The sequence below is a fragment of the Branchiostoma floridae genome, chromosome 5 (assembly GCF_000003815.2).
Source record: "Branchiostoma floridae strain S238N-H82 chromosome 5, Bfl_VNyyK, whole genome shotgun sequence".
Taxonomy (NCBI): domain Eukaryota; kingdom Metazoa; phylum Chordata; class Leptocardii; order Amphioxiformes; family Branchiostomatidae; genus Branchiostoma; species Branchiostoma floridae.
In genome coordinates this window covers 12,352,177-12,377,833 of record NC_049983.1, presented here as the reverse complement: position 1 = coordinate 12,377,833, position 25,657 = coordinate 12,352,177, and the positions used below count along the sequence as shown (strand labels likewise).

At 40.4% G+C, this 25,657-nt stretch overlaps 3 protein-coding genes across 4 annotated transcripts; 2 read left to right on the top strand and 1 right to left on the bottom strand.

Annotated features, from left to right (window-relative positions):
- Positions 1 to 113: 113 nt before the first annotated feature.
- LOC118415718 (regulator of nonsense transcripts 2-like) lies at positions 114 to 18,342 on the top strand. Of its 2 annotated transcripts, XM_035820471.1 has the most exons (38): positions 114 to 155; positions 2,231 to 2,315; positions 2,825 to 2,901; positions 3,092 to 3,172; positions 3,555 to 3,584; positions 3,970 to 4,149; positions 4,535 to 4,704; positions 4,881 to 4,923; positions 5,246 to 5,377; positions 5,969 to 6,101; positions 6,296 to 6,354; positions 6,825 to 6,914; positions 7,166 to 7,259; positions 7,514 to 7,654; positions 8,116 to 8,222; positions 8,512 to 8,597; positions 8,771 to 8,879; positions 9,182 to 9,239; positions 9,407 to 9,462; positions 9,627 to 9,743; positions 10,088 to 10,189; positions 10,370 to 10,453; positions 10,600 to 10,641; positions 10,787 to 10,888; positions 11,129 to 11,188; positions 11,320 to 11,458; positions 11,864 to 12,003; positions 12,480 to 12,663; positions 13,165 to 13,263; positions 13,439 to 13,617; positions 14,270 to 14,341; positions 14,881 to 15,063; positions 15,444 to 15,522; positions 15,871 to 15,950; positions 16,204 to 16,266; positions 16,669 to 16,747; positions 16,916 to 17,033; positions 17,237 to 18,342. In XM_035820471.1, the coding sequence occupies exons 2-38, from the start codon at positions 2,246 to 2,248 to the stop codon at positions 17,244 to 17,246; spliced, it is 3,648 nt and encodes a 1,215-aa protein (XP_035676364.1). In that variant the 5' UTR covers positions 114 to 155; positions 2,231 to 2,245; the 3' UTR covers positions 17,247 to 18,342. The 2 variants fall into 2 exon arrangements, with proteins under 2 accessions (XP_035676364.1, XP_035676365.1); XM_035820472.1 differs by lacking the exon at positions 14,270 to 14,341.
- Positions 18,343 to 18,660: 318 nt separating this feature from the next.
- LOC118415719 (purine nucleoside phosphorylase LACC1-like) lies at positions 18,661 to 20,163 on the bottom strand. Its single transcript, XM_035820473.1, has 2 exons — positions 20,027 to 20,163; positions 18,661 to 19,645 (listed from the first exon to the last, which is right to left on the bottom strand). The coding sequence occupies exons 1-2, from the start codon at positions 20,111 to 20,113 to the stop codon at positions 18,665 to 18,667; spliced, it is 1,068 nt and encodes a 355-aa protein (XP_035676366.1). The 5' UTR covers positions 20,114 to 20,163; the 3' UTR covers positions 18,661 to 18,664.
- A 1,586-nt stretch (positions 20,164 to 21,749) lies between these two features.
- On the top strand, positions 21,750 to 25,247 carry LOC118415140 (pre-rRNA-processing protein TSR2 homolog). The gene is made up of 6 exons (XM_035819509.1): positions 21,750 to 21,927; positions 22,993 to 23,083; positions 23,458 to 23,549; positions 24,070 to 24,255; positions 24,533 to 24,614; positions 24,949 to 25,247. Exons 1-6 carry the CDS (start codon positions 21,859 to 21,861, stop codon positions 25,023 to 25,025), a joined length of 597 nt encoding a protein of 198 aa, XP_035675402.1. The 5' UTR covers positions 21,750 to 21,858; the 3' UTR covers positions 25,026 to 25,247.
- Positions 25,248 to 25,657: the final 410 nt, after the last annotated feature.

Genomic DNA, 25,657 nt, shown 5'->3' with positions numbered 1-25,657 from the left:
CAATTGTCTAAGACCTGGCTATGATTGATTGACTCTTGTGTGTCTTGTAATTTTTTATTATCTTGTAGTGTAAAACAATTGACCCTTCCATTTTAATTGATATTCTGCACCGTCAAAGAGAGGAACAGGAAGCAAGGAGGACAGAAGAAGAACAGGTTTGCACAGTTGATATTCCATTCTTCATGGGTGCTACCCCATATAACCTGTTACAGGCCGCTCTTGATGCTGTTATATTGGTTATCAATGCAGGGCTCGAAATACTGGGTGCATGTGCACCCAGGTGCACCCCAAAATTGGAGCTGTGCACCCAATTATTTTCTGCGGGAGCCCAGGGTGCACCCAATATTTTCATAGGCTTATGTATGTAAAGATATCAAAGTATACTTCTAGTATACATCATATTCTTGACATCTAAGTGTTAGCAAGATAATAAAAATGCCTGTCATGGTACTTGATGAAAACATAAATAAGTTTTGTTATCAGGTTTTTCTGACATTCTACTTAAATTTAACTGGTGCACCCAAAAATTTTTTGGTGCACCCAATTTTTTAAGCTGGGTGCACCAGTGCACCTAATTCCAAAAATGAATTTCGAGCCCTGCAATGTATTTGGCAACAATTATTTAAGATGTCAACCTCGCTCACACCACATGCAGTTACCTTGTCACAACAAATTCCTTTCCAAGTGCCCATCGGTACATGTAATCTTGTCTTCCCAAGGGCCACCATTTCCTGCCTGTGTAATGGAGGGGTCCTTAGGTTGTTGTACCTCATACATATTTACCTGCTCAGCCAATGCTATAAAACATATCTGATTTAAGCCAATTTAAGGGTACTTTTGACCAAAGGGCCTTGGATTTCTTCAAAGTCAAGCACCATGCTCGTAAAACAAATCAATGAGATTAACAGAGGTGTTGTGAAAGTTTCATTATTGAAATGGAATCAGATATGCTACTGAAGCTGTTGTAGGAGATGTCAGTGACAGTCACTCATATGTTACTTCCTCTAAATTGGGAAGGGTAGGAAATTGGTCTAGCAACCCTTCTTGGCCTCAACTTGGACTTGAGTGTCCTCAGGCATCATCCATTGTATAGTACAGTATATTTTTGGACATCTACCTGAAAGGAACTATAACACGATATTGTAAATAACTAGTGAAAGTCAGAGACGTTTCCTCCATAAAATGTAACAGAAGGAGAGGTCAAAAGTGGAAAATCTTGTATCTGTGGTGCTGTCTCTATTTTAATGGGGTAATTTTGAATGGGCTGTAGATTTAACCTAAGAAGGAGTTCAATATCATATCTTTAATCTTTAAAAATATGTGTAGATATAGTGTAGAGTTTCATGAGATAGTGCCATCTTTCATGATTGGAAAGCCAGTTCAGTTGGGAATTTCATGTTTCCCCCTTGGTCTGTTATGCCAGCAATGATTGAGTGATGGGAGCAGAGAGACCTGCTGATATTTCATTGTGTCTGTAGGGGTCTGACATACTCTATATCACCACCTAACATTGCTGCAAGATAGCCTCTGTGGGACTCTGAAGATGTTTTCGCCTGGCTGAATAATAAACTGAAGCTGAAATTGCATGTTGAAATAGGCTGTGTTAGGAGGTCTTACTTTCTAGGATGGACAGGATGTTAGTGGTTCAAGGAACGCAGGTGGTCTTGTTACTGATATATCTTCTCATTATGTAGGTCTTATGGTATTCAGCAAATTTGCTATTTTATCTAAATCTCCAATATATATCCTGGCCAGTACAAGTATGCAGATGCAGTATGGGAAAAGGTATTGAGCAAAGACATGGCATTACTAATTGTCTGCCACTCCTGTATACTGTTATGATTTGGCTCTACCAAACTAAAAATATCTTACAGTATACAACAGCTAAATTGTCATCACACCAGTAGAAAAAGTATTATTTTGCTGATAGAGTCTATTACAGGTCACTGCAAGGTTTTTTAAAATGATATTTGTAATACAAATAATTCTGAATTATTTTGAAAAAGTATATATTTCTATATTCACAATGCATGTAGTTTAAAAATTTTTCAGAAAATTGAAAACAAAAATTTGAATAGAAAAGTATTTGTTATGATATTTTGGAAGCATATGAAAAGTGACTGTACACTGATCTAGTTATTTAGAATCATGTTAAAACATGTGTATCTTGAAAGATTCTGGCATGTTTGATGGATGAGATTGGCATTTACCACATGTCCTGTATCTTTAGAAACAGGCTCATGAGATGGCTGTAGAAGCTGAGGAGCGGATCCGGGCTAAGAATGAACTCAGAACGACTAATCTTCATGCAGGCGGTAAGTACCATGTCAGGCAACTGGGGCATGTACATGTAAGGTTTGATAGGTGCTGGCAGGTGATGAAAGATGTCCACATGTAATTGTAAATATGTGTTAGAAGTAGCTGTGCTAATGCGGGATGTCATAGACACATCTCACATAGCTGGTAAACATATCTAAATTTCTACAAGCTCAAATGCCAAAAGTCATTCATCATTATGTATGGGAATTTCATGTTTTGAGGATATGATTCCTTCTCATGTAGAAGAATGTTAAAGTATAAATCAATTCATTATGTACTTAAACATAATCTTTCATTTAAATGTTTCTGATAGTATGGTTGATAGAATGAAAAATACAATAGGGTCATTGTCTTTATTGTCTTGTGAATAAAATTGTGCAAATAAATATGCCAATGATAAAGCTTGCTCATTTCAATCATTTTGCTAGTTTTATTGTATTCGCCTCATGGTTAATGTGGCAATTTCTTAGATGAAATATAGCATTTTTGTTTTGTTTTGTTTAAGATAATCGGCCAGAAGAAGGGTTTTTCAGCAAACTTGACTCCAGCCTCAAGAAGAATACAGCTTTTGTCAAGAAACTGGTAAATAAAGTTTCTGCTTTCAAACATTGCACCCACGAAAGATGTCATAGTCTTTATGTACATTTCTGTTTGCTTGTGCACATACCATATGTAATAAGTGACTTTATCATTTCTGATAGTATACAAAGCCCTGTAGAAATCCTATGATTATTTCCAGTAATTTTGTGCCTTTCTTTATATTTTCCTGTAGAAAACTATAACAGAGCAGCAGAGGGAATCTCTGACTAAGGAGTTCAACTCCCTGAACCTGACCAAATACATAGGAGAAGCTGTAAGTGCTCAGCTTATCTTGTCCATGTCCATGTATGGTCAGTCTATTCAGACTGAGGTTTTCCCCTCATAACTTTACACTGTGATAAGATTGAGTTTCTTGAATAAAATGAAACAAAATAAAAGAAGTATCCATTCTCTAAAGGGCTACTAAAGTATGAATGGAATAACTGATGAACAGCATGTACACAGAAACATGGGTACACATGTAATGTAGCTTCTGGAATTGTCATGTAAAAATCTAGTTTGCAGTGAGTGGTAGCCCTATATCATGTTATGACTTCCTTTACAACTACATGTGTAACCCAATTTTGTAAAGTTCCTGTAAGATTTGATACACTCATCTTTTTGACAAATCATCATTTATTTTCTCTGTTCTGTAGGTGAATTCCTTTGTGGAAGCAAAGCTCAAGGTATTTTTATTATCTATTTCTATGTATGTTCTGTTGGATTTAAACTACTATGGATTCAAATCTGTAATTGGAAGGGTAAAGCAAAATATTTTCTGTTACATGATTCCTGTCTAAAGTAAGGGCTATGAAAGATTTTAAAGGTTTTATTGCAAATTCATGCCCGTGGGCTAATTGTAAGTGAACAAAATCAAATGCATGAAGTGATTGAAAACAGGTAAATAATCTAAATTCAAAGATTAAGTGATTGGATGTACATACATAATATCAAATATGATTCTAAACTTACTACATTATATTGTTGGGTTTGGCTTTTTCTTGATGTTGATGAAAAGAAGATGCGCACAAAGAACTGTTTGTATATGATATTTTTGTGTTGTCATGACAGATGTCAGACGTGAACTGTGCGGTACACCTGTGCTCCAAGTTCCACCAGCGGTATGCTGAGTTCACCCCCCAGCTGCTGCAGGCGTGGAACAAGTCCTTCCAGGCACGGAGGGATGACAAGGAGGAGAAGAAGAAGGAGAAAGGAGACAAACTCAGGGTGGACATTCGGCTGGTGGCTGAGGTGAGAGCTCTGTAGTTTGGGCATATTTTTATCCTCAACAGCTAATAGATGTAGGGAAGTGTTTAGTGATTTGATTGAAATATCTAAGATCTTGTGAAAATGTGCGAAATGCTTCCAAAGGAAGAAGAATCATGATGCTATGTAGTGTCTGAAAAATTTAAAATCTAAAAGAAACAAGTTTTACGTCTCTAGAAGTCATTTTTGATAAATTTTAATCATGGAGGGTTAGTGTGAAAATGCTGGAGCAAATTCCAAAATTTTTCATCTGTCCAAATCCATTCTCACAATCCTCTTAATTTCTATCTTTCCCACTTTCTTTTCTCCATATGATCCATTACGTTCTGTCCTCAATAATCACAGTATGTTTGCCCTTGTCCCACCCCAGCTGACAGTGGCTGGAGTCTTTACAGATAAGGAAGGCTTGCCGCTGGTGGCCAGTCAACTGAAGGCTCTGATAGATGGAGACAAGGAGGCACACAACAACCTGACTATCCTCTCCAGCTTCTGTAGACACTGTGGGGAGGACTACGCAGGTCTGGTACCCAGGAAAAACAGGTAGGGAGAACAATTAAACTTAAAGGCTATATTGTATTGTGGGATAAAAAAAGATAAAGAAAAAGATAAAGAATTGTCCCCAGTATGTAGTTGTTACCATAGATTTCCAGTTGCCGTGTCCGACAATTTGATTACAGATTCAGTGGATAATATTTCTTTTTGTTCTGTTCCTTTAGATCTCTTGCGGACAAGTATAATGTGATCCTACCAAAGAGTGAGGTAAGTCTTCTTATATAACAACTATGATAAAGTAAAGCTGAATGTCATCTGATAATGTGTGATAAAGGCTAGAGCACATTGTATCTGTGCCTGAGAATCTGTATTGTTTTAAATTACATGCAGCAAAATTTCACATGACAGATTTCACAAAAAGGCAGATATCCCATGTAAAGTTGGCTTTAAAGACAACTCCTTACTCATATGGAATGTCTCTGGACTTGTTTACATTAAGTGACCTATAAGTATGGTACATTTGTAGTTAGGAAAAGCTGATGTTCTTGACTGAGTGTTCCCTAATGTTGTGTCTATGTGATTCCCCCAGGTGTTCCCATGTGAGATCCAGGGGAAGTGCCGCCAGCTGCTGAAGGATTACTTCACTTCTCTGGTCAAACACCTGCAGAAGGACCACAAGGCACTGCAGAACCAGGCATGGAACAACAGGAGGACCTTACAGGTCACAGGACACAATTTCTATAGTCTTCTTTCAGTTTACCTATTATGCGAACACTACTGCATTGAGAAGTAGTCATAGCTGCTTGTTGTTAATGACTATGGAAAGCCACAGTGGATGCAAGGTTTCTGTAGCCCAAAATTTTCTTTTCCCCCTACCCGAGCCATCTGCCACAATGCTGGCTTGTCTGTAGCCATGCAATGTCCAGTGATGGCTGATATAGACCACTGTCCCAGTCAGGAAGCAGTCCTGCACTCAATAGTGGCTGGACTGTGCCGAAGAACATGGGAACATGCTTACACATTTTTGGAACTGATAGTCATTGTAAGTACACTGTAGCCTGGCAAATTGCACTCCTAGCAGCCAGCCCAACAATTACCGCTCGGGGTGGGGGGCATTAACCCAGCCAGTGAGAAATTGTGTTAACACAGGCTAAAACACATTGTATCTGAGAAACTGTATTGTTTTGAATCAAAGCCTTTCTGCTTGGTCACTTTCAACATCTATCTATGAGATTTACAGATCAACAGATGTGATGGAGTTGAATATTTCACCCCAGTATTTAATCAGAAAGGTCTAATGTTGTTCCTTCAGACTAAAGGAGAGCTAAGTGAAGAAAGACAGAAGTCATTTGAAGATGCCCAGGCTGCTTACCAGAAACTGCTGATGAATGCCTCCACCTTAGCAGACCTCCTGGATGAAGACATGCCTGATCTACCTGAAGATGGTTAGAGTTTTTGTTTTAAGTGTTTAAGATCAGTTGTTGGAAAGACATTGTGTGAAAACTGTGTGGGAAAATGTGTGTATTAAGGATAAACATTAAAAATCTACTTGCATGAAAAGAAAGTTTAAAGAAATCATGTTGCAGGTGTATGGTTTAATGACATAGCTTCATTTCTACATTCTTTTTTGTTTCAACAGATTTTAAGGAAGAGGAAGAAGGAAATGTGGACATCTTCCTTGCTATCAAGGGTGGCGACGTAAGTCAAATACACAGGACAATGATCTTTGTATTTTGGAGCGAAAGTTAAATCAACTGGTCTCGTATACGCACAGTTGCAAAATAATAAACCTGATGTCTCAGTGATTAAGTATTCACAGAAAAGTATAACCTCCAGATCATGTATTTTGTAGGGTGAGATAGGAGAGAATACCTTTATATAACCTGTAGGTCATGTGTTCTGTAGGGTGAGATAGGACAGAACACCAGTATATAACTTGAAGGTCATGTGTTCTGTAGGGTGAGATAGGAGAGAACACCTGTGTGTGACCTCAGGTCATGTGTTCTGTAGGGTGAGATAGGACAGAACACCAGTATATAACTTGAAGGTCATGTGTTCTGTAGGGTGAGATAGGAGAGAACACCTGTGTATAACCTCAGGTCATGTGTTCTGTAGGGTGAGATAGGACAGAACACCAGTATATAACTTGAAGGTCATGTGTTCTGTAGGGTGAGATAGGAGAGAACACCCTGTGGGAAGATGAAGAGACCAGGAGCTTCTATGAGAACCTGCCCAACCTGAAGGAGTTCCTACCTGCTGTAAGTTTATCTTAGAACATTTTAACATCAGAATAAAACTAAACCTCACTTCTTCAAATAAACATCGCTCAAAGCAGCATACTTTTTCCATGTCTTTTCCTTTATGTGCCTATAACCTGTAATTTGAAGGAAAGTTGTCAGGTATATTGCCTCATCTCATAATAGTAAATAATCTTTAAGAATATCCAATTCTGAATACATAGTTTCAATTTACTGGTCCATAATTGTAAACACCTTGCTTTTGTCCTCAGATCTTGTTCAAGGATAGTGAGAAGAAGTCCAATGAGCAGGAGGCAGAAGCAGAAGTAGACACACCTGAAGACACAGTGGAGGCTCTGGAGGAAGGTGAGGATATTCCTGTGTATGATGCTGGTCTGTCTTACCTGTCCGATTATCTGCACTCTCCTTTCATACAATAATGACAGACTTCTGGGATCATTTTCTTTTCTGCGCCATCTTACAAAACGTAGAAATCGGGAGAGCTGAAGAAAAAACTTGTTCTTGCTGAAGATGCTGGAGCGAACCCCCTTCCTGACTTCTGCATGGATGACCCTATTGTATGCAGAAGGTCAGTGAAACTGTTGTGTCCTTCCCTACAGAGATGAGTAACATGGAGCTGGCTGAGGCAGTGGAAGTGGTGGAGGCTGAAGCTGAAGCTGAGGCGGAGGCAGATGCAGACTCCTCTCAGGCTGAAATGTCGGTAGAGGACATTGAGAAAGAGATCCTAGGGAGTGTGGAAGGTAACTATCTACAACAAATTCATTGCTCTACTATTTGGGCCATTTTCTCCTTTCTGGAATATGCAAAAGGTGTTCATTTTATGTGTATTGTCACATGACCATTTTTAGTTGAGGCTATTCAAAAAATGTAGATGCAGAATACAGTGAATTATGATGATTCAAAGTTGCTACTAAGTGTTTGTGTATGAGAACATCTTCTTTTGGAAAGAACCTAAAATGGAGGTCAGGTATTTTAGAATGTGACTTCAGCACGTTAAAGTTGAAAGGCTAGGAAGCCCCTTTAAAGAATGTACCCTATGCCTGAAATAGCAAGGAAACTTGCTGCCCCATGTGGCTACTAGGCTCTACAAGGGTCTGAATGAAGGAACAAACCAAAGAAGATCTGTCTTTGTATAGAAGTAAGATTGACTGAATTTGATGGATGTAATTGCAATATCCTTTCTTCTTTGTTTTGTGCCCAGATGTCGATGATGATGCAGAGGGTGCCTCAGGGTCCAGCACTAAGATGTTACTGGAGGGTTTCCTGCAGCAGCTGCCCAACTGTGTCAACAGGGAGTTCATCGACAATGTAAGGAACCTGGTGTACAGGGAATCAGGGCACTTGTGTGGGCTACTTTAACTGGGTCTATTGTTAAACTTTATGGATATGTAGCCTTGGTCCAACTACTTTAAAAGATGTAACTTTCTTTCAATAACTTGATCAGAATCTGTAACTGCACAATTAACTAACCTAATCTTTATGGATAAAAGGTAACAATGATTTTAGGAAGAGATGAATTAATTGTTATATTACTATAAGTCAAGTCTTTGATGTTGTTGAAGTAATGATTTATTCCCATGTCTTTTTTTGCTTCTAGGCTGGGCTGGAGTTCTGTATGAACATGAACAACAAGACAAACAGGAGGAAACTGGTCAGGGCTCTCTTTACTGTGCACAGGACAAGGTACAATGCGTTAGTCTATTATCATAACACTGTGACATGGGCAAATAACATAATATAGATTATCAGCATGTGTCAAGATCAAAATCTTGCTAATTTAGTATGTTGTACAACAGGTGGAAATAGCAGTTTGTGTGTGACTATTGTTTCTACACTGTTTTTACCTGTCCCTCCAGGATTGATCTCCTGCCCTTCTACTCCCGACTGGTGGCCACCCTGCAGCCGTGCACCCCTGACGTGGCAGATGACCTGGTCGCCATGCTGAAGGGAGACTTCAAGTTTCATGTGAGTCAGATCTGGACTACAGATAAGACAGTTTACAAGCAAAATCTTTTATTATTCCTTGCTTGTCAGAGCCGCCTGGCAACACTGTATGAAGACGAGCAGACTGATGACCACCACGAAATACTGGATACTACTGACTCTTAAGTACCGTTACGTGCAAGAATGTGGCATATAATAACATGATATCCAGATGACTTGGGATGCGGTTGGGTTGTGGATGACTTTGCTAGTTACTGAATGCCGTTTGCAAAAACATTGAGAATAGCTGTTGTGTAAGCTACCTGCTTTGTTTTTTTGCACAGGTAAGAAAGAAGGACCAAATTAACCTGGAATCAAAACTGAAGACAGTCCGCTTCATTGGTAAGTTGATTAGCCTCATTTTTTCTTTCCATCATCCCTCAGATTCCAATGGATTGCTTTGAAATATTTTTTTACTCAAATATTGAGACGAAGGGAATGTTTGTGCTGTTACACCCATGGTTTGAATTTCAGTTTATCATTAACAAAGTGTTTGACTGTCTTTGCAGGGGAGATGACAAAGTTCAGTGTCTTCCCAAAAAAGGAGACTCTTCATTGTTTAAAGGTTTGTACAGATTTTGTATTTGCAAAAGTACTTGGCATTAAAAATTTTTAGAGACTTATAAAGACTTTTGCAGACTTGTGCTGAGTTCAGTTTGTTTCATATTTATGCCAGACAATATTCCAGCAGCAAACCTTTGTTTACACTTTTGTTTGTTTGCTGTTTAGATGTTGTTGCTAGACTTCCGGCACCACCAGATAGAAATGGCGTGTGCCCTGCTGGAGTCCTGTGGGCGTTTCCTGTACAGATCACCTGACTCACACCTGCGCACCAAGGTTCTACTGGTAAGGGCACACTTATTCTGTAGTTTCTTCTCTTTCCCTCTGGGAAATACTGATATTCTGTCATCAAAATGAGCAGTTCTTGTCACAATAGTATTGTGCCAATCAAGTTTTGTTACATATACGTTCGGTTTGTAATGATTTTCCTACTTTCCATGGGAGAAACATTTCTTCTTGGCATCTTTCACTATATTCATTGTTATCAACATCACCAGAAAGACCAACTTTTGAGGGTTATGTAAATTTAGTATTTGACAGTAATTGATACTATTGCTCTTTATTGATTGAATGAATCATGAACCTACTTGCTGCTTGCTTATGTGGAGTTTGGTATTGACCCCCTACAGGAACAGATGATGCGTAAGAAGATGGTGATGCACATGGACGAGCGCTACACCACACTGATAGAGAATGCCTTCTACTACTGCAACCCACCAGAGGTGGAGAGGGTCAGTCAACATGCTACTACATGTACTAATATTAAAACTGAGCCAACTTCATATCTGTATCTGTAAAACAACCGTTTGATTAGGCCCTGTGTTAATTGTAAGATATGTGTATTTGCCACCTATATGACATTGTACATTTAGTGCTTCCCTGCATATTAATCATTATTGATTTTTTCACAGGCTCCCATCAAGATCCGACCACCCATGCATGAGTACATCAGAAAACTGCTGTACAAAGACCTGTCCAAGATCACCACAGAGAAGGTACGCCTTTCAAACAGGACTACTCGATGCTGTGTTGATACATGCATTTGCTTGTCTTAGTTCTTGGATAGTTAAAACATGTTGAGCTAATGTGAAGTGTGCAGTAGTCATCACATTCCCCTCACTTTGTGTGTATTTTACCTCAGGTCCTGAGACAGATGAGGAAGCTGAACTGGCAGGAGGAAGATGTAAGTACACCATGTAAAGTTTATAGCTGTGATTTCAAATACCAATATACTGGTAGCAGAAAACTCTACATTATTATAAGACAATTACCTTACATACTTTCCAGATATAAGTACTGTCTCATAAATGTATTGCTATTTGTAATAGACTTGCAGGTATGCCATCAAAAGTCTGACCCGTGTCTGGAATGTCAAGTACAACAACGTCCACTGTGTGGCCAACATGCTGGCTGGACTGGTCCCATACCAGGTGAACTATTGGTCCTCTTTACTTTTTAAGATATTTTTTATCATTACTATCAGTTTTAAAGGGTAATTGTCTTCTGTATACTCATTCACTCACTATCCGTTTTAGCAACCGCTGTTCCTTGCCTGGAAAGGGTTGGATGTTATGATATCAGAAGTATGGGGAAATTGATATGTCCAGTTATCAGCAGTCTATTTTGAAATTATTCCTGCCCTTTAAACTAAACCATCTTTACAACTTTAGGAGAATGTTGGGATCCTGATAGTTGATGGCATTCTGGAAGAAATCCGACTTGGAATGGAGGTTAGTCTCTTGTCCTGAATTTTGCTTCCATTTTCTGATGCTTGTTTGTAGAATTCCAATGTCTCAGTATGTTGATTTTGTTTCTTTTTAGCCTATATTTTCTGTCGCTAATGGTTCATATTTCCCAATAGATCAATGACCCTAAGTACAACCAACGCCGTGTCAGTGCAGCTAAATACCTGGGTGAGCTGTACAACTACCGACTGGTGGAGTCTGCCGTCATCTTCAAGACTCTCTATTCCTTCATCACATTTGGGGTCTCCCTTGATGGTAAGTTCAAAGTTTACGTACTGGGTTGTCTTCTTTATTTGAGACAAATAGTCCTTTTATGGGTATACTACCTTTTCTGAACTTTAAACTACAATAGGTGCCCTAGAATACATCATAAGAAGCTACAAGGACACATCATCAGTGATGAGCCCTAGGTATTTTGCGAGGTTGATCAATACCTGATTTTGGTCCAAATGGCTTACTTCCACAGTACCTCCTGCAGAACTGCAACAAATGCAAAACCTTCTGTACATTACTTTACATGTGAAGGTCTGCTTGTGGGTAGATTTTGTCAACAAGAAGTTATTAACATGCTTTGCAGCGGGACTACATAACCTTGAACTACATGTACAATATACATAGTGAAATCAGTACTATTCACCCCTCATGTACCTCCCCCTGTAGCTGCTGTTCCATCCCCCCTGGACCCCCCTGAACACATGTTCCGTATCAGGCTGGTGTGTGTGCTGCTGGACACCTGTGGGCAGTACTTTGACAGGGGCTCCAGCAAGAGGAAACTGGACTGTTTCCTCATCTACTTCCAGGTACTGTGATTCACACAAGTAGCGCACACACCTTCTGCCTACTGCTTAACCCTGTAAACAGTGGAGCATTGGTAGCCAAAAGGCTCATTCGGTGTGCTAAAGGTTAGACACTATTGGAGAATAAATTCTATTGAACATTGAAAACTTCATGATGTGATGGTTTTAGGTGTAGGCTTGTAAACTGATGTTTTGAATGGGTGGAATGGTCGCAATAGCTGTTTATGTTCACCGTCATCCAGACATGTCTTCCTATAAACTGATGGTGAATAAGCATTGATATAGCTGGCACCATTCATTAACGTATTGACTGTACATGTAACGTGTATGCATCCATCCCAACAACCCTTTCAGAATTATCTTCATCTAAAACAGAGATGTATTGAATGTGTACATTATCACATTGATGTAATAAAAAGCAATGTCTTCAAGTTCCTTTATAGAACAGTTGAAAACATTTTGTCTTCTATTGATTTCAGCGGTATATCTGGGTGAAGAAGTCTAACCCAACGTGGACAGAGGCCCACCCCTTCCCTATTGAGGTGGATTTTATGGTATCAGATACTGTAGAGACCTTGAGACCCAAACTCAAACTCAGCACCAGTCAGGAGGAGGCTGTGAAGGCAGTGGAGGAACTGGAGCAGGAATACAGGAATAAATTCTGTGAGTAAGGTTTCTCCAGACTGTGGAAAATATCATGGCAGATGACCCATTTGTTTTAAGATAAGGCCATGTGTGTTATGAATATCTCCAGGATCTGTCCCTCCATTCCAGGATGGGAATTTGCATGTTGGGACAGACAAAAAATTCACCTTCTTGGCAACCAAAATATCCGACCTTCTTGGTGTGAAATTTATGAAAACATATTTTCGTAAGCTTAAAATAGCAGATTTAACAGTAAACATAGGCTTCCAAACAATTAGTGGGACAGAAAAAATGTAATGCTGGACACATAGAGTCAGCCATGCTAAAAGTAAAGGGAAAAGGGAATTCTGACAGGTTTTCAATTGAATTTTTTTGAGGAGTATTATGTTTTGCTAATGATGTGCAATACCTGTAATGTTTAATTTTCCAAGGTTATTGACTGAAAATGTTAACAGTGCCGTACTTATAGTTTATCACAATGGTGTAGTAGTATGTTTAAAAGAGGAATTCTTTTGACAGCTCTACCTGGACAGCCAGAAGTACAGCAGTCTGTCACAACTCAGGAGGGACTAACCACTATTGCTGAGGGGGAGGAGGAGGCAGAACCCTCTCCACAAGGTACCATTTCATTCATGCCCTAGATCCGTTATGCAGAAAGGTGCTATATGTAACAGTTACTTGAGAGTGCTTTCTAATATGTTAACATGTACTTTGGTAAAAAAATACCCAAATAGACTGTCCACACATGGATGGAAGGGATCGACCTTAACATTGTCCATCTATCACCATGTAGTTGACCTGTCCCAGCAAGTGGGAGCGCTGTCCATCCAGGAGGTGGATGATTACGAGGGGAGTGACCAGGAGGAGATGGCGTACGAGCAGGACGGCAGTCAGAGCGGCAGTCAGACGGAGAGCCAGAGTCAGAGTCAGCACCACACAGGGATGGAGCATGCTGATGAGGCTGAGGAGGAGGTAACATGGTTTCTCATGTTCTGTGTAACATGGAAGGGGGAGGAGATAACATGGTTCTTTGTGAACTGTCTTCTGTTTAAGTTGGAGGGAGGAATAAGCTGAAAAAAGGAAGAGGAAGACATGAAAGGAAGTTCAGGACAGAATAGTATCAGTCTTTAGTTCTGCCACTGTGATACATGCAGTGCTTATATCTTTGTGGTCTTGACCAGAAGTGGTGAAATCTGTTTTTTTTATTGTGAAAACAAGACTCAACATGATTGTTATGACCTACCAAACACTGATTCCTCAGTGAAGCTGGCTGTTTTTTTTTTTTTAGAGCTTTGAAGCCTTTTGACTCAAAGTTATTTACAGTCATGAAGTTTTTCAACTGTCATACAACACAAAATTTGCTCACCTCGAATTTTTGGTCACACCTACGTCGACCTTGTTCAGGAGCTATGATTCAATTACTCTGAGCACGTGACTTGGAGACATGTGACTCGAGTAACGAATCATAGATTCATAGATATTATCTCAGTCCTTTTTGTTGTATCCAAATGGCTTTGTTGAAAGACTTGCTTCCTGACCGTTGTGAACACTTTATGCCACATCCATGTGCTAGAGTATCCATGGTGCTTGTAGGTACCTGTAATGAAGACCTCTACCCTACCAGGTATCCTCTGAAGATGACAGGGACGACGAAGAGTCACTGGACTCCTTGTGGGAGACGGGCGAGGACGAGAAGGTTGCCATAGCAACAGCCACAGGCCTGACTTTTCTTAGCATGTGCACTGATATCTGTGTGATTAACCATAAACATTCCCTAACAACAGCAGCAGGGAAGAAGTCTAACTCATTGGAGGTCCTGCAGAAGTGGCCCAGGAATAACAGTGATGTTTTTCATTAGCTGCACACATGTATGTCTCCTATATTATATGGTATGCCTTGTGATAGCTAGCATGTGTGTGAAGAAAAATGCCATAAATCATAGAGTGAAAGTACTGGGCTTTGTTGACTAGTAGGCTGCAGTGCTGCAAAGATGACCAACGGCCTTTTGCCAGGCCAGGAGACATGTAATCACTCATCCATGCATGGAGATTGCGTCAGCCTGAAGTCTAGATCTGGTTGTCAGCAGTCAGTAACACTTGTAGTTTGTACTCTGACTGTTATTGTTAGTAGGTGTGAGCCAATTTTTTTTACTGCATCCATGAGAATGTAAAGAAATTGGAGCTGAAGCAGGTAGGTTGATCAGACTAACAACAGTGCAATACACCCATGTTTCAGGGAGACTATGATGATGATGATGAGGAGGAGGATGATGATGAAGATGAGATGCTGGACTCGGCAGGTGAGACAGAAGATGATGATGAGGTCACCCTGCTGATGGGAGGACCCAAACTGGTCAAGTGTGCCGAGGATGAGGACTTCATGTCAGCCTTTGACAAGATGCTGGCAGAAAACATCCAGGTAGACTCATTTGTCTTCTTACTATCATTAGGAATTACTAGACCTGCTATTGTCACCTCCATCCTCTCATTTGTCAGTCAGACTATGACTTTAGGTGTATCTGAGTGTGACCACCCCCATGTAGCCTCCATTTGGTAGCTCCCAAAGTTCTCAGCTGCTCTAGAAAATTTGTTTTTCATAGATTGTTTTACAAGATGTGTTTATCATATGTCAATACTAGTGATTTGTTTGATTGCTGTAAGTCCAGAGGTATGAAAAGAGAATGCTACGGAATGTACCCCTTAAAGTATTGACAGTTGTTTTCCAAAAGTCCTTTGGAATGTATCTTCATCAGCTTGACACAGTAAGAAGTCTATGCCTAACATGTTCCCACTTTCCAGCACCGCAGCACTGAGACTGTGAAGGTTCCCACCCTGGACATCGCCATTCCACAGAACATGAAGGTCAAGGCTAAAGCAGGTACGGCAGTAATGAGATGTTTCATTGTTTGTATATACTGGATCAAGTACACAAGAGCATGGTACTAAATATATGTATAGTCCACACACAGCAAGACTTTTTCTGATCACAATTTCCTTCAGTGTAATATTCTTATCTGCAGATGAGATGTGTGATACATAAATATGTGTGTTATCATATGTAATACTTAACAATATTCTTTGGATTAAAAAGTGGTTGTAGCATTTATTAGGACTAAATAAACATGTGCTACATAGTCTTTTTGCCCTTTTGTATCTACACATATTCAAATGTGTTCCAGGGAATACATTTAGTTGATTGTAGTTTTTGTTTCCTTCCCGTCCGTAGCTCCTGTTGAACCAAGACCCGAGAGTCCCACTGATACTGTCAACTTTGTTCTCATGACCAGGAGGGGGAACAAGGCTCAGGTAGGGCTGATTCTAGTTTGGGACTGATTACCTTACCAGTTTATATCATACTTAGATATAGGATTGGTTTACAGAGAGCATATTTCACTGTACAATTTACTGTACACTTTACAATGATTCAATATCTCATACGGCATCAAGTTTAGAACAGAAACCAATTCAGAGCAGTCCAGAAGACCTTCTATGTATCTTGTGCTAGTTACAATACAACATTGCCCTGTGCTCTAAATGAACAGTTCTGTTTCGCCCACAGTATCACAACCTGGACATCCCTGTGACCTCTGACCTTGCCATCAACCTCAGGAACAGGGAACAGGTAGGACTTGAATTCTCAACTCTACTTGGAACCTGCATCTTCAAAAACACTTCCAAGAATTTTTAGAAGCTTCGACCGAGACACAATGTTAAATACATATGAGGAAAATGTACAGAATGTTAAAATTATTCCGATCCTCTACAATAAATTTGCCGCTATAGCTCTTAAACAACAGCTCAGCAGTAACACAGATGTAAAACTATGACATTTTAAATGTATTTCGTCCATCTTTTAATACAAACTAATAACATAAAACATTTTACAAAGGACAGCAATTATGAAATACATGTAACACTGATAACAAAACAACAAACAACGGAATCTATTCACCCAGACGGTGAGTGAATACACTTAAGATGATGACAATGAATATTGAAGATTACCATTAATTCCCCCCTGCAGGCTGAGCTGGAGGAGAAGCAGCGGCTGAAACAGCTGACACTGGACATCCATGAGAAGATGGAGGAGGAGGAACTGCAAGGTGAGGCTCTTACACAAAACCTGTTAGCTTATTAGTAGATTGAAATGTTTGATCATGTCCATTTCCCTGCTGCCTAATTCTATAACCAATACAGATTGAGTAAGCCAATGGCTACTTCATAGTGCTAAAAGGTAAAGATATACAAACTGTTGTTTGACTTCCATTCAGAGTCCCTTGCAGCCCTGAACAGACCGGGCCCTGCTAACCTGAACAGGGAGCGCCGCCCAAAGTACCAGCCTCCTAAAGGTGCTCCCAATGCTGACCTCATCTTCTCAACAGGAGGAAAGTGAGTATTGAGTGTCAGTGACTATTTTACATTCTGTTTCCTTTTTATGTTATGAACATTTAGTTGTAGAGTATTGACATGTACTAGACAATGATGACAGCTACTGAGTAGAGACCCAAGTAAACGGAAGGGGTTGAATTGATAAACAGGTGGAGTGTTGTAAGATTGGGTTGTGGTGTATTTAACTGTCTGTCTTGTTTCAGGAGGCGGTAGGGAGAGAGCAAGACGGACCCTGTAGAGGGCTCCGAGGCAGATCTGCCCAAGGGACAGCACCTGGCCACCACCAGCAGCAGACAGCCCTTCCCAAGACAAGGCTCACCCATCACACTACAGATGCCAGGGGGACACACCAAGGGCCAACTGCTATCCAGCAGGGCAGGGGTGTTGATCTGTGGCGCGCAGTTTAGGGTTTCATTGGCAGGGATGGATACTACATAGGGACATCACTGAAAATGTCACGTGGGAGAAAGACATGCCTTTTTTAATCTCATCAAGTCAAGGTGGTTCCTCTTGTCTGAGAAGTTGGGAGGTGAAGAGACCTGCGGATTTCGGTCGTTTCTGACCCTGGGTCATGGCTGGTTACGATTGGCGAGGCGTCTGCTGGTCAGGGAAGGCTGGTCGCCTGCCCGAGTTACGTTTGATCCCTGGGATTACGTTGTGGCAGCTCTCAAGGGGCGCATACATTATGAGACCGCCACTCTCAGAGAACTGTTTCAGTTCCATCAAAGTTGGAATCATGCATGTTTGCGTTCAGCCACTTCTGTTTTATTAGTTCTCAATTGTTTATTTTGCACAGTAGTAAGTGTTGATTCAGGTATGAACAGCAATTTGTTCTCAATTTTAATGGGTAGTTGGGCAATAGTGCAATGCAGAATCCTACAGTCTATTTCATTCAATTGCTACCAAAATAGGTACTATTTCCTAGAAAGCAAAAGATCCATTGGCTTTTAGATGTCAACATAGTACACAATGGTATGTTTAGTAACTTCTTCAACTGTATTGAAGGAACGTTTCACATCGGGTAATACAGCAATGGAGGAGTAAAACTATAGGTCTTGAAATAAGATACAAAGTTAGATGAAAAAGCCTTCATGTTTTCATTATAGTTGCCCTATTTTTACTTGCTATAAATGGCCATTGTGGAAACAATTTATGTTGTTTTTGTTGATGCACTGTAGTCATCCACTGCTAGAGTGCTTGAACTGTTACGCCATAATTGTGTGATGCTCTACAATTACTTAGATGCTGAAGGTAGAAACCAGTGTCAAATATGATGCTGCAAAGCAAATAAAGGATGCTTAACCTGCAATGTTGTCTCTTTGTCATGGTTCACTGTGTTCATATAAGCAGCAAATACATATGCATGTCTACTCTGAAAAATTAACAGGACTTAGGCTAATCTTAGGTGTAACCAAATACAGCGTATTACATGTTTTCTTACTTTTATTACTACCTTGTTTATGCTATAACCAATGTAAACTTCCATTCTTCCATGACAGTGAAGAACTGACAGAAAAGATTACTAGAAACTGATACACATTAGATTATGTGCTGTAAATGGTGTGGAAGGTTTATACACCAAATATCCCTTCTTCTCAAAGACAGTATGATGTAACTTTTCTTGATACTGTCTACTCTGCTCCCTTGATGCCAATGAAGCCAACCTGTGTTCCAAACTCTGCCCCATCTCTCCTGTAGGAGAAGAACCTCTGTCCAGGCTCACATGCTGTGCACAGTGTCACAGTGGGCTCAGTACCCAGGGTTCCATCATCAATGTTCTCTGGCCTGACTCCTGCTTGTTCCAGTAGCAGGCGGGAAACCTTCCTCAGGTCTATGGTTGGCTTCTCTTTCCCTTCCTCCCGGACTACACAGGCTGGTTGAACAGTGGAAAACTTCTCTGCTACATCCTCCCCAACCTCAAAACAGCAAGGACCAATGGATGGACCCAGCACAACCAGGACATCACTTGGTACAGTACCAAAGTTTGCTGCCATGGCACGCAGGGTTTCAGCAGCAACACCAGCCAGTGTCCCCCGCCATCCCGAGTGAGCTGCTCCAACAACTTGATTGACAGGATCGGCAAACAGCATGGGGATGCAGTCTGCTCCTGGTGCTGCAATGGTAACACCTGGGCTGTTGGTAACAATAGCATCATATGCATCTGGAGGATCTTTCCCTACCACCCAGACCCTTGAACCATGCTCTGCCTTCGCGACAAAAAGCCTCTTCACATCAAACCCGCCTGCTGCAGACAAGCGATATCTGTTTTCCTGCACGACAACACGAGGATCACGTCTCTTTGGATTGAAGTTCAGATTCAGTGAGGACAGGGAGGAAAACACTGACAGCCCACCAGAACGGGTTGAAAACCCATGATAGAATATGTCCGGGACAATGGCTGACAACATGGGGCTGACTGTTCCCTTGCTTGGAAGCTGACGTAGGAAGTCTGAGACAAGGGACTGTGTGATAGGCAGCTCAGGAGAAGCATCCTGGGTGTGATGTTCTCTTCCTTCACATGTTCCCCCAGGGTCCTCCACAAAGACTGTCTCAATCTTGTATGCTTTGGTGAAGAGAATGTCATAGACTGGCTTGACTTTCTCCCAGATTTCCTATTGGGGAATAAAGAACGAAGTCAGTCACTTTGTGAAAAGGTTCTGCAATACAATTTTTATTTTGTGCACATTTTCATATGATAAAAAAATTCTGTGCTGATACTACTGACTTTGTCATTGGATATACCTCTAAGTATGGAAGGTTTGCTACTAACTTAGTATCTCCTTCAAAATTAATTAGAAACTTCACTCTACACTACTTTGCTATGCTACATTATACATTGTTCACAGCTCTAGACAGTACAACCCAGATGCCCATTCTCTGAAGATACATACTTATATTTTTGCAATGTAGATTGCAATATATACATCTACAAATTTGAAAAGATTGACCAAACCCATCCGCTTTCCAAAAGTAAAGAATAAAAGAGTACTCACGGGGTTTGTAACCACACTGATATATTTGGTCCCTTTGTTGTCGGCCTCACACTTGGCATGGAATGCCTTCTTGATGCTGTCCATCATGCTCCCTAACGGATCCTCAGATCATTGGAGAACAATGTACTGTACTCTATGTTGTTGATTAGTTATATTTCAGCCATACATAGTATGGTGAAATATATTGTATTCGTAATGTTTCTTTCTTTCTTTCTTTCTCCTGTCAAATCTTCAAAGTGATTCATCTCCGCCATTCCTAGACCGAATGACCTGAAATTTGGCACAAGGGTAGAGTGGGCCAATACCAAAATGTGTTTTTTAAATTTTTTTCATATCTGCTCCTTAAATGATTTTATTAAGGTTTTATTGCAACTTTTGGACAAAAACTGTATAATTTGGCCCCCTGTACCATGGTATTACATCCAAATGACCTGAAATTTGGGGCAGAGGTGCCCTAGATACTTATTCAAAGGATCCATGTATAATATTTGGTATAAATTACTTCAAAATGGCTCTATAAGGAGGTTTTTGTGGGAGAGTTTTGGATATGTGAGGTTGAGGTGCCGAGGTCAACGACCTCTAGGTCATTCTGGTGTGTCAGGGCCACAGGTGTGCCAGGTAGATCCAATTATCTACCTACCTTCCTAGTCCATAGACATCCAGGTGGTTGGGGGACAAGGTAAATGCAATTAATGACCAACCAATGAGCGAGCTGATTTTGCTGGAAGAGTCCATTGTTGGGACAGGGGGTGTTTTTTAAAATTCACTTTTAGACTTTGGTGATAATGCCAATGCTCTTTTTAGCGGAAGTGTTTTTGCACTGAACCACTTGACATAAGACTACTACTGGGACAGTCCATTTTTGCACATAGGGGGGATTTTTTAAAAATTCAGTTTTGGACATGGGTGATGATTCTGAATTCCATTTGTTGAATGGAAGTTGACCCCCACCTGAAGACTACACATGAGGAGGATTCGGCAGCCAATCAGCAAGCCTGGTGTTATCTGGAAGAGTCCATTCATGCACGGGGAACTTTATCAAAATTCAGTTTTGAACTGGGATGCTTATTATACAAAAGGCCATGTACTGTGAGTATTTCTGGACTTGTCTATTGTGCAATTTTAAACAGGGTGTGCTGGGAGATTCCATTCTTCAATGAAGTTGTTATTTTTTTAATTCATTTTGTGGACTTTGGTGATTATGTCCATGTCCTATTTTAGCTGATGTATTTTTGGATCGCTCCACTTTACATAGAGGTATAACAGGAAGAGTCGATTCTTGCACAGAGGGTTTTTTTAAATATGGTTTTGGACGGCTGATGATTCAAAATTCCATTTCTTAGCGGAAGTGTTTTTGGAGTCGTCTATTTTACCTTTCTACATGGGGTGCACTAGAAGAGTCCATTATTGAAGGTTTTTTTGTAAGATTCATTTTTGCTCATAAGTGTGATTAGTAGAAGTCATTTTAAGCAGAAGTGTTCCATTTTTGCACATAGGTGATTTTGGAACAGTCTATTGTTACATGAGGAGGGAGATGGCTGAAATATGCTGTATTTGCTCTCAAGCAAATGTCGGCCTTTCTAGTTGAAAATTCACGTTGTAGAAACCTCCTAAATCGTAATATTTTCTATCCTTCTTGTTTTCACTACAGTTCTGTGGAACTTCCCTTGTCCTGTTCGGCTTCAGTCAGTAACAAGAAAATTTCTTGTTTTGAGCGTTTGATCTACTTGTTTGCAGGGGTCGCATATGAAACCAACTACAAGTAACTTCCGCAGTTCCCAAACTTCCGGGTTCACCAAAGGTCAACATTCCCATCATTCGTCAAAACCAAAATGGCTGCGCCCATGGACATTTTTCGCGACAGTGTGAAAAGCGTGCTCGATGGATGGACGGTACTGCAGGTACGTAGTCACTTCTACTTCCCAAGGAAAGAACATAGAAAGAGCTGGGTTTTAAGTGACTTCCGACTCTAGATGAGCAAACTTTAATAGTGGTAAGGCAAGGGGAAATGTTGGCAAATGCCCCCCTCCCACGAGAGGCAATAATTTTCTGCAAGCCTGTATTTTAAACGTAAATGTTATACGGTTTTGAGCTTCATACTGCATGTACGTAATGATTTCTGCTTCCAAAGGTATGTACATAGAAATAAGTAGATTTTAAGTGACTTTCAACTCTACATGAGCAAACTTAGTGGTAAGGCAAGGGAAAATGTCGTCGGCAAATGCCCCCCCTCCCACTAGCCGCGGCGACTGTTGGAGGGATTCTTTTGAGTTCCGTGATGTCAAACCTGGTCATGTGTGGGAATGCGTCTTTTAGTACTACCTCTTTGCATGTAGTCTTATACATAATTTGTGCGTGCAGAGATACCCAGCTACACACCTTCGTAATTTGCAAGGAACCCCAACAATGCCTAGCGCTAGCCTGGGTACCATCCGGAAAGTAGTTCGCTCTGGCGTTCATTATATACATTTGTACTATATACAGTCGCTTCTAGCTGTGACATTCATTACACACTATATACAGTCGCTTCTCTGTGTTTCCGCCTGGGAACCCGGGCCATCTTAACGTCTGGAATCGTCCAAATTTTGGACGCAGGCGCTGATTGGTCCCCACATATGAGCGAATTATGGAATGGGTTAAAGTGATCGTTCGAACCGGTGTTCCAACACTGGAAAAGCCCCACGTCCCCCAGCGCATGTGGGCGCCGGCCTGTTGTCATCCAACCAGCGCTGTAGAACCCATTCCTTGAATCGCTCATCAACTGGCGTCACCACCAAACGGTTTGAATGCGCAAGTCTCCAGACGGATAGCAGAAGCACACATAGGAGCGAACTACTACATGTATCCGGATTGTACCCAGACTAAACAATGCCATGAAAACAGAGACAAATTTGTGGGTGTGGCCATGCTGATCAATGGAGTGCTGTTCTGAGAAATATTTTGAGTTAAATTTTCCCTTTTATCAGCTTGCAGTGCAGCATGGGTTTGGAGGAGTGCACAGTGCAGCCAAGGCCGAGTGGATGGTGGATGCTGTCAGTCAGTGGTTCCAGGAGAATGGTAACTGAATAAATTAGGCAAAGGGTTGTCCAGAGGGTACATCCAATTGGGATTTGAAAGAAAGGCATTTGACAGACCACATGGATGTTTGGATGTTTAAGAGATTACACGTAGGAATTATAATAACTGTCACATGTAGATTTTCTGAGTTGACACACACATGGTACATATTCTTTGACATACTAAGCCTAATATTAAAAATAAAAAAGATTCCCCAAAAAGGTTCATATAACTTGGGAAGCAATATGTTACTCAAGCTATGACTCACATGGCCACAATCTTGACCATAACTGTCCATTTTGTAATTGTCATGATACTAATGAAATGAAAAAATAAAATCTTGTAAATCAGATTTTGTTCTGTATGAATTTCAGCTGACATAGACCCATGTGAGCTGGAAGATTTCCTGGCAGAAGTTTTGAACAATGAGTTTGACACAGTCGCAGATGATGGCAGTCTTGCTCAAGTACGTATCACAGTCAATCACTTACTACAGTTTTGTATAAAGGTATGTAGTAGCCTCTTTTACAGAATTCTATCGGGGATGGCATTCATTTTATGGGGGGCTGGTTTGCTAGTTTCAAAGTTGACTAAGGGACTTTAATGCTGGGAAAGGGAGTTATTCTATAGGGGGGAGGGCTGGTTCACCACTAGTCTCAAGGATCTCTAATACTGGGAAAGGGAGTTTCAAGGTGGGGCGAAACTCCCTTTAACTTAGTTTAAGGGCAAACTACTTTTCTAGGCAAACTCCCTTTCCAAGGGGTTAAGAGAACCTTAGTCAACTTTGAAATTAGCAAAACCAATCCCTAACCCCCCACCCCCACCCCAATAAAATACAGAAAGCCAGACCCGCTCAAAGTCTGAGAAGGAGGCTAGGTAATACTAAGTACAGCGATAAAGAAGAGCACCTGGTTGCACTTTACACTAGTTCTATGGTAGAATTGGTTTTTATTGGTGGATAGTAAATCAATGGGACTGTCTTCCAGGTGGCCCAGCAGATCTGTGGTTCCTACAGGCTGTGTCGGCAAGGAAGACATCAAGAGGTGCTGTCCCGGATACAGCAGCTGCCCAAAGCACAGCTGTCCGGCTGTGTGGCAGCAACAGGGCCAGAAGAGGATGATGATGATGATGATGATGGGGAGGAAGATGAGAAGGAAGAAGAGAAGGATGAAGTAAGTAAGGCCTGGTCCTTTCAAATTTGATTTGGGAAATGCTGCCAGCAGTAATATATTTTTCAACAATTGGAAAAATGGTAGAAACTGTCATGCTTTTTTTTATGTTCTTCCCATCATCATTTAGTCTTCCTAGCAGCTAGTTGCATTTTGATGATGTTGCCAGGGCTGTTCAAGACCTGTAACTAGACAATGTGGTTCAGCAATGTTTCCTTTATGATAGTTTACTTGTTGTGGCTGTCCCCATCACCTTACAGTCTTACCCTCTTTGCACCAGGACATGGAGGTGACTCCATCCAGTTCTATAGAAAATGGGCCACACCAAAAAACAGAAGCAGCCAACACTCCCAATACCTCAGGTAGGCAATGTATGTTTCGCTATCAGAATGTTGCTCTGTAATTTATATTTTTGAAAGCCGGTACACTGTGACTTGCTGAGAAAGGTGGGTAGCTAATTGCTCAGCATAGTATTCATAATACATGTACTAGTATATGCATTATTTTACCTTTACTGGCATGATTGTACAACAACTGAGTATTTTTTCTTTGGTATTTTTTACGCTATCACCAAATAGCAACCTCTCATATCAGCCAAATGTCTGTTGATCATATATGTGTGTGTGTGTATACACATATATATATAATATAATGTTATACATGTATAAACATGTATATTCTGTTACTTGCACACAGCACAAGATATGGAATCACAAAGTCAAGAGGACATTGACGATGGCTGGACTGTGGTGACCAAGAAGAAAAAACGCTGACGTTTAAGACAAATAGCTTATAATTTATTCACCACTTTTAGTGACAAATTATTGTACAGATTATCTTTTTCCATTTAATATTTGTACAGCCTATATCATTGTAAAAGAACTTTGTGTTTTGCATTTACATGTACTATAATTGTTGTCAGTTCTTTCAACTCTTGGCTTTTTTATGAGACAGAAGCAATGGATTAAAAACATTTGTTGATTTTTATAAGGTTACCACAGATTTGAAGACTTTTTTTCTGTGTAAATAGCTATGTTGCAGCTCATTTATCAGAATACAGAGAGACAAAAATCTTGAAAGCTAAAATGTCATAACTTGTATTACATGTACTTAAAAAATACATAATACACTGTTACCGTATTCATTCAAATTGATTTTAAAGGTCTAGCATGGACCATAATATAAACCATTGTGTATATATTTGGTCAGGGTACAGCTTTCATGGTTTATTCAGTAGAGAGCAATGAAACCTTATCTTATATACTGTACGAGGGGTGATCAATAAGTTCTCGGCCTAACTCAGAAATAATAAGCACAACTCAAATTTTGAGGCACAACTTTATAGTATGAAGCCTTTTATCAATATCCTCCAAATTACAAATCATTGGAGTCATTACTTTCCAGG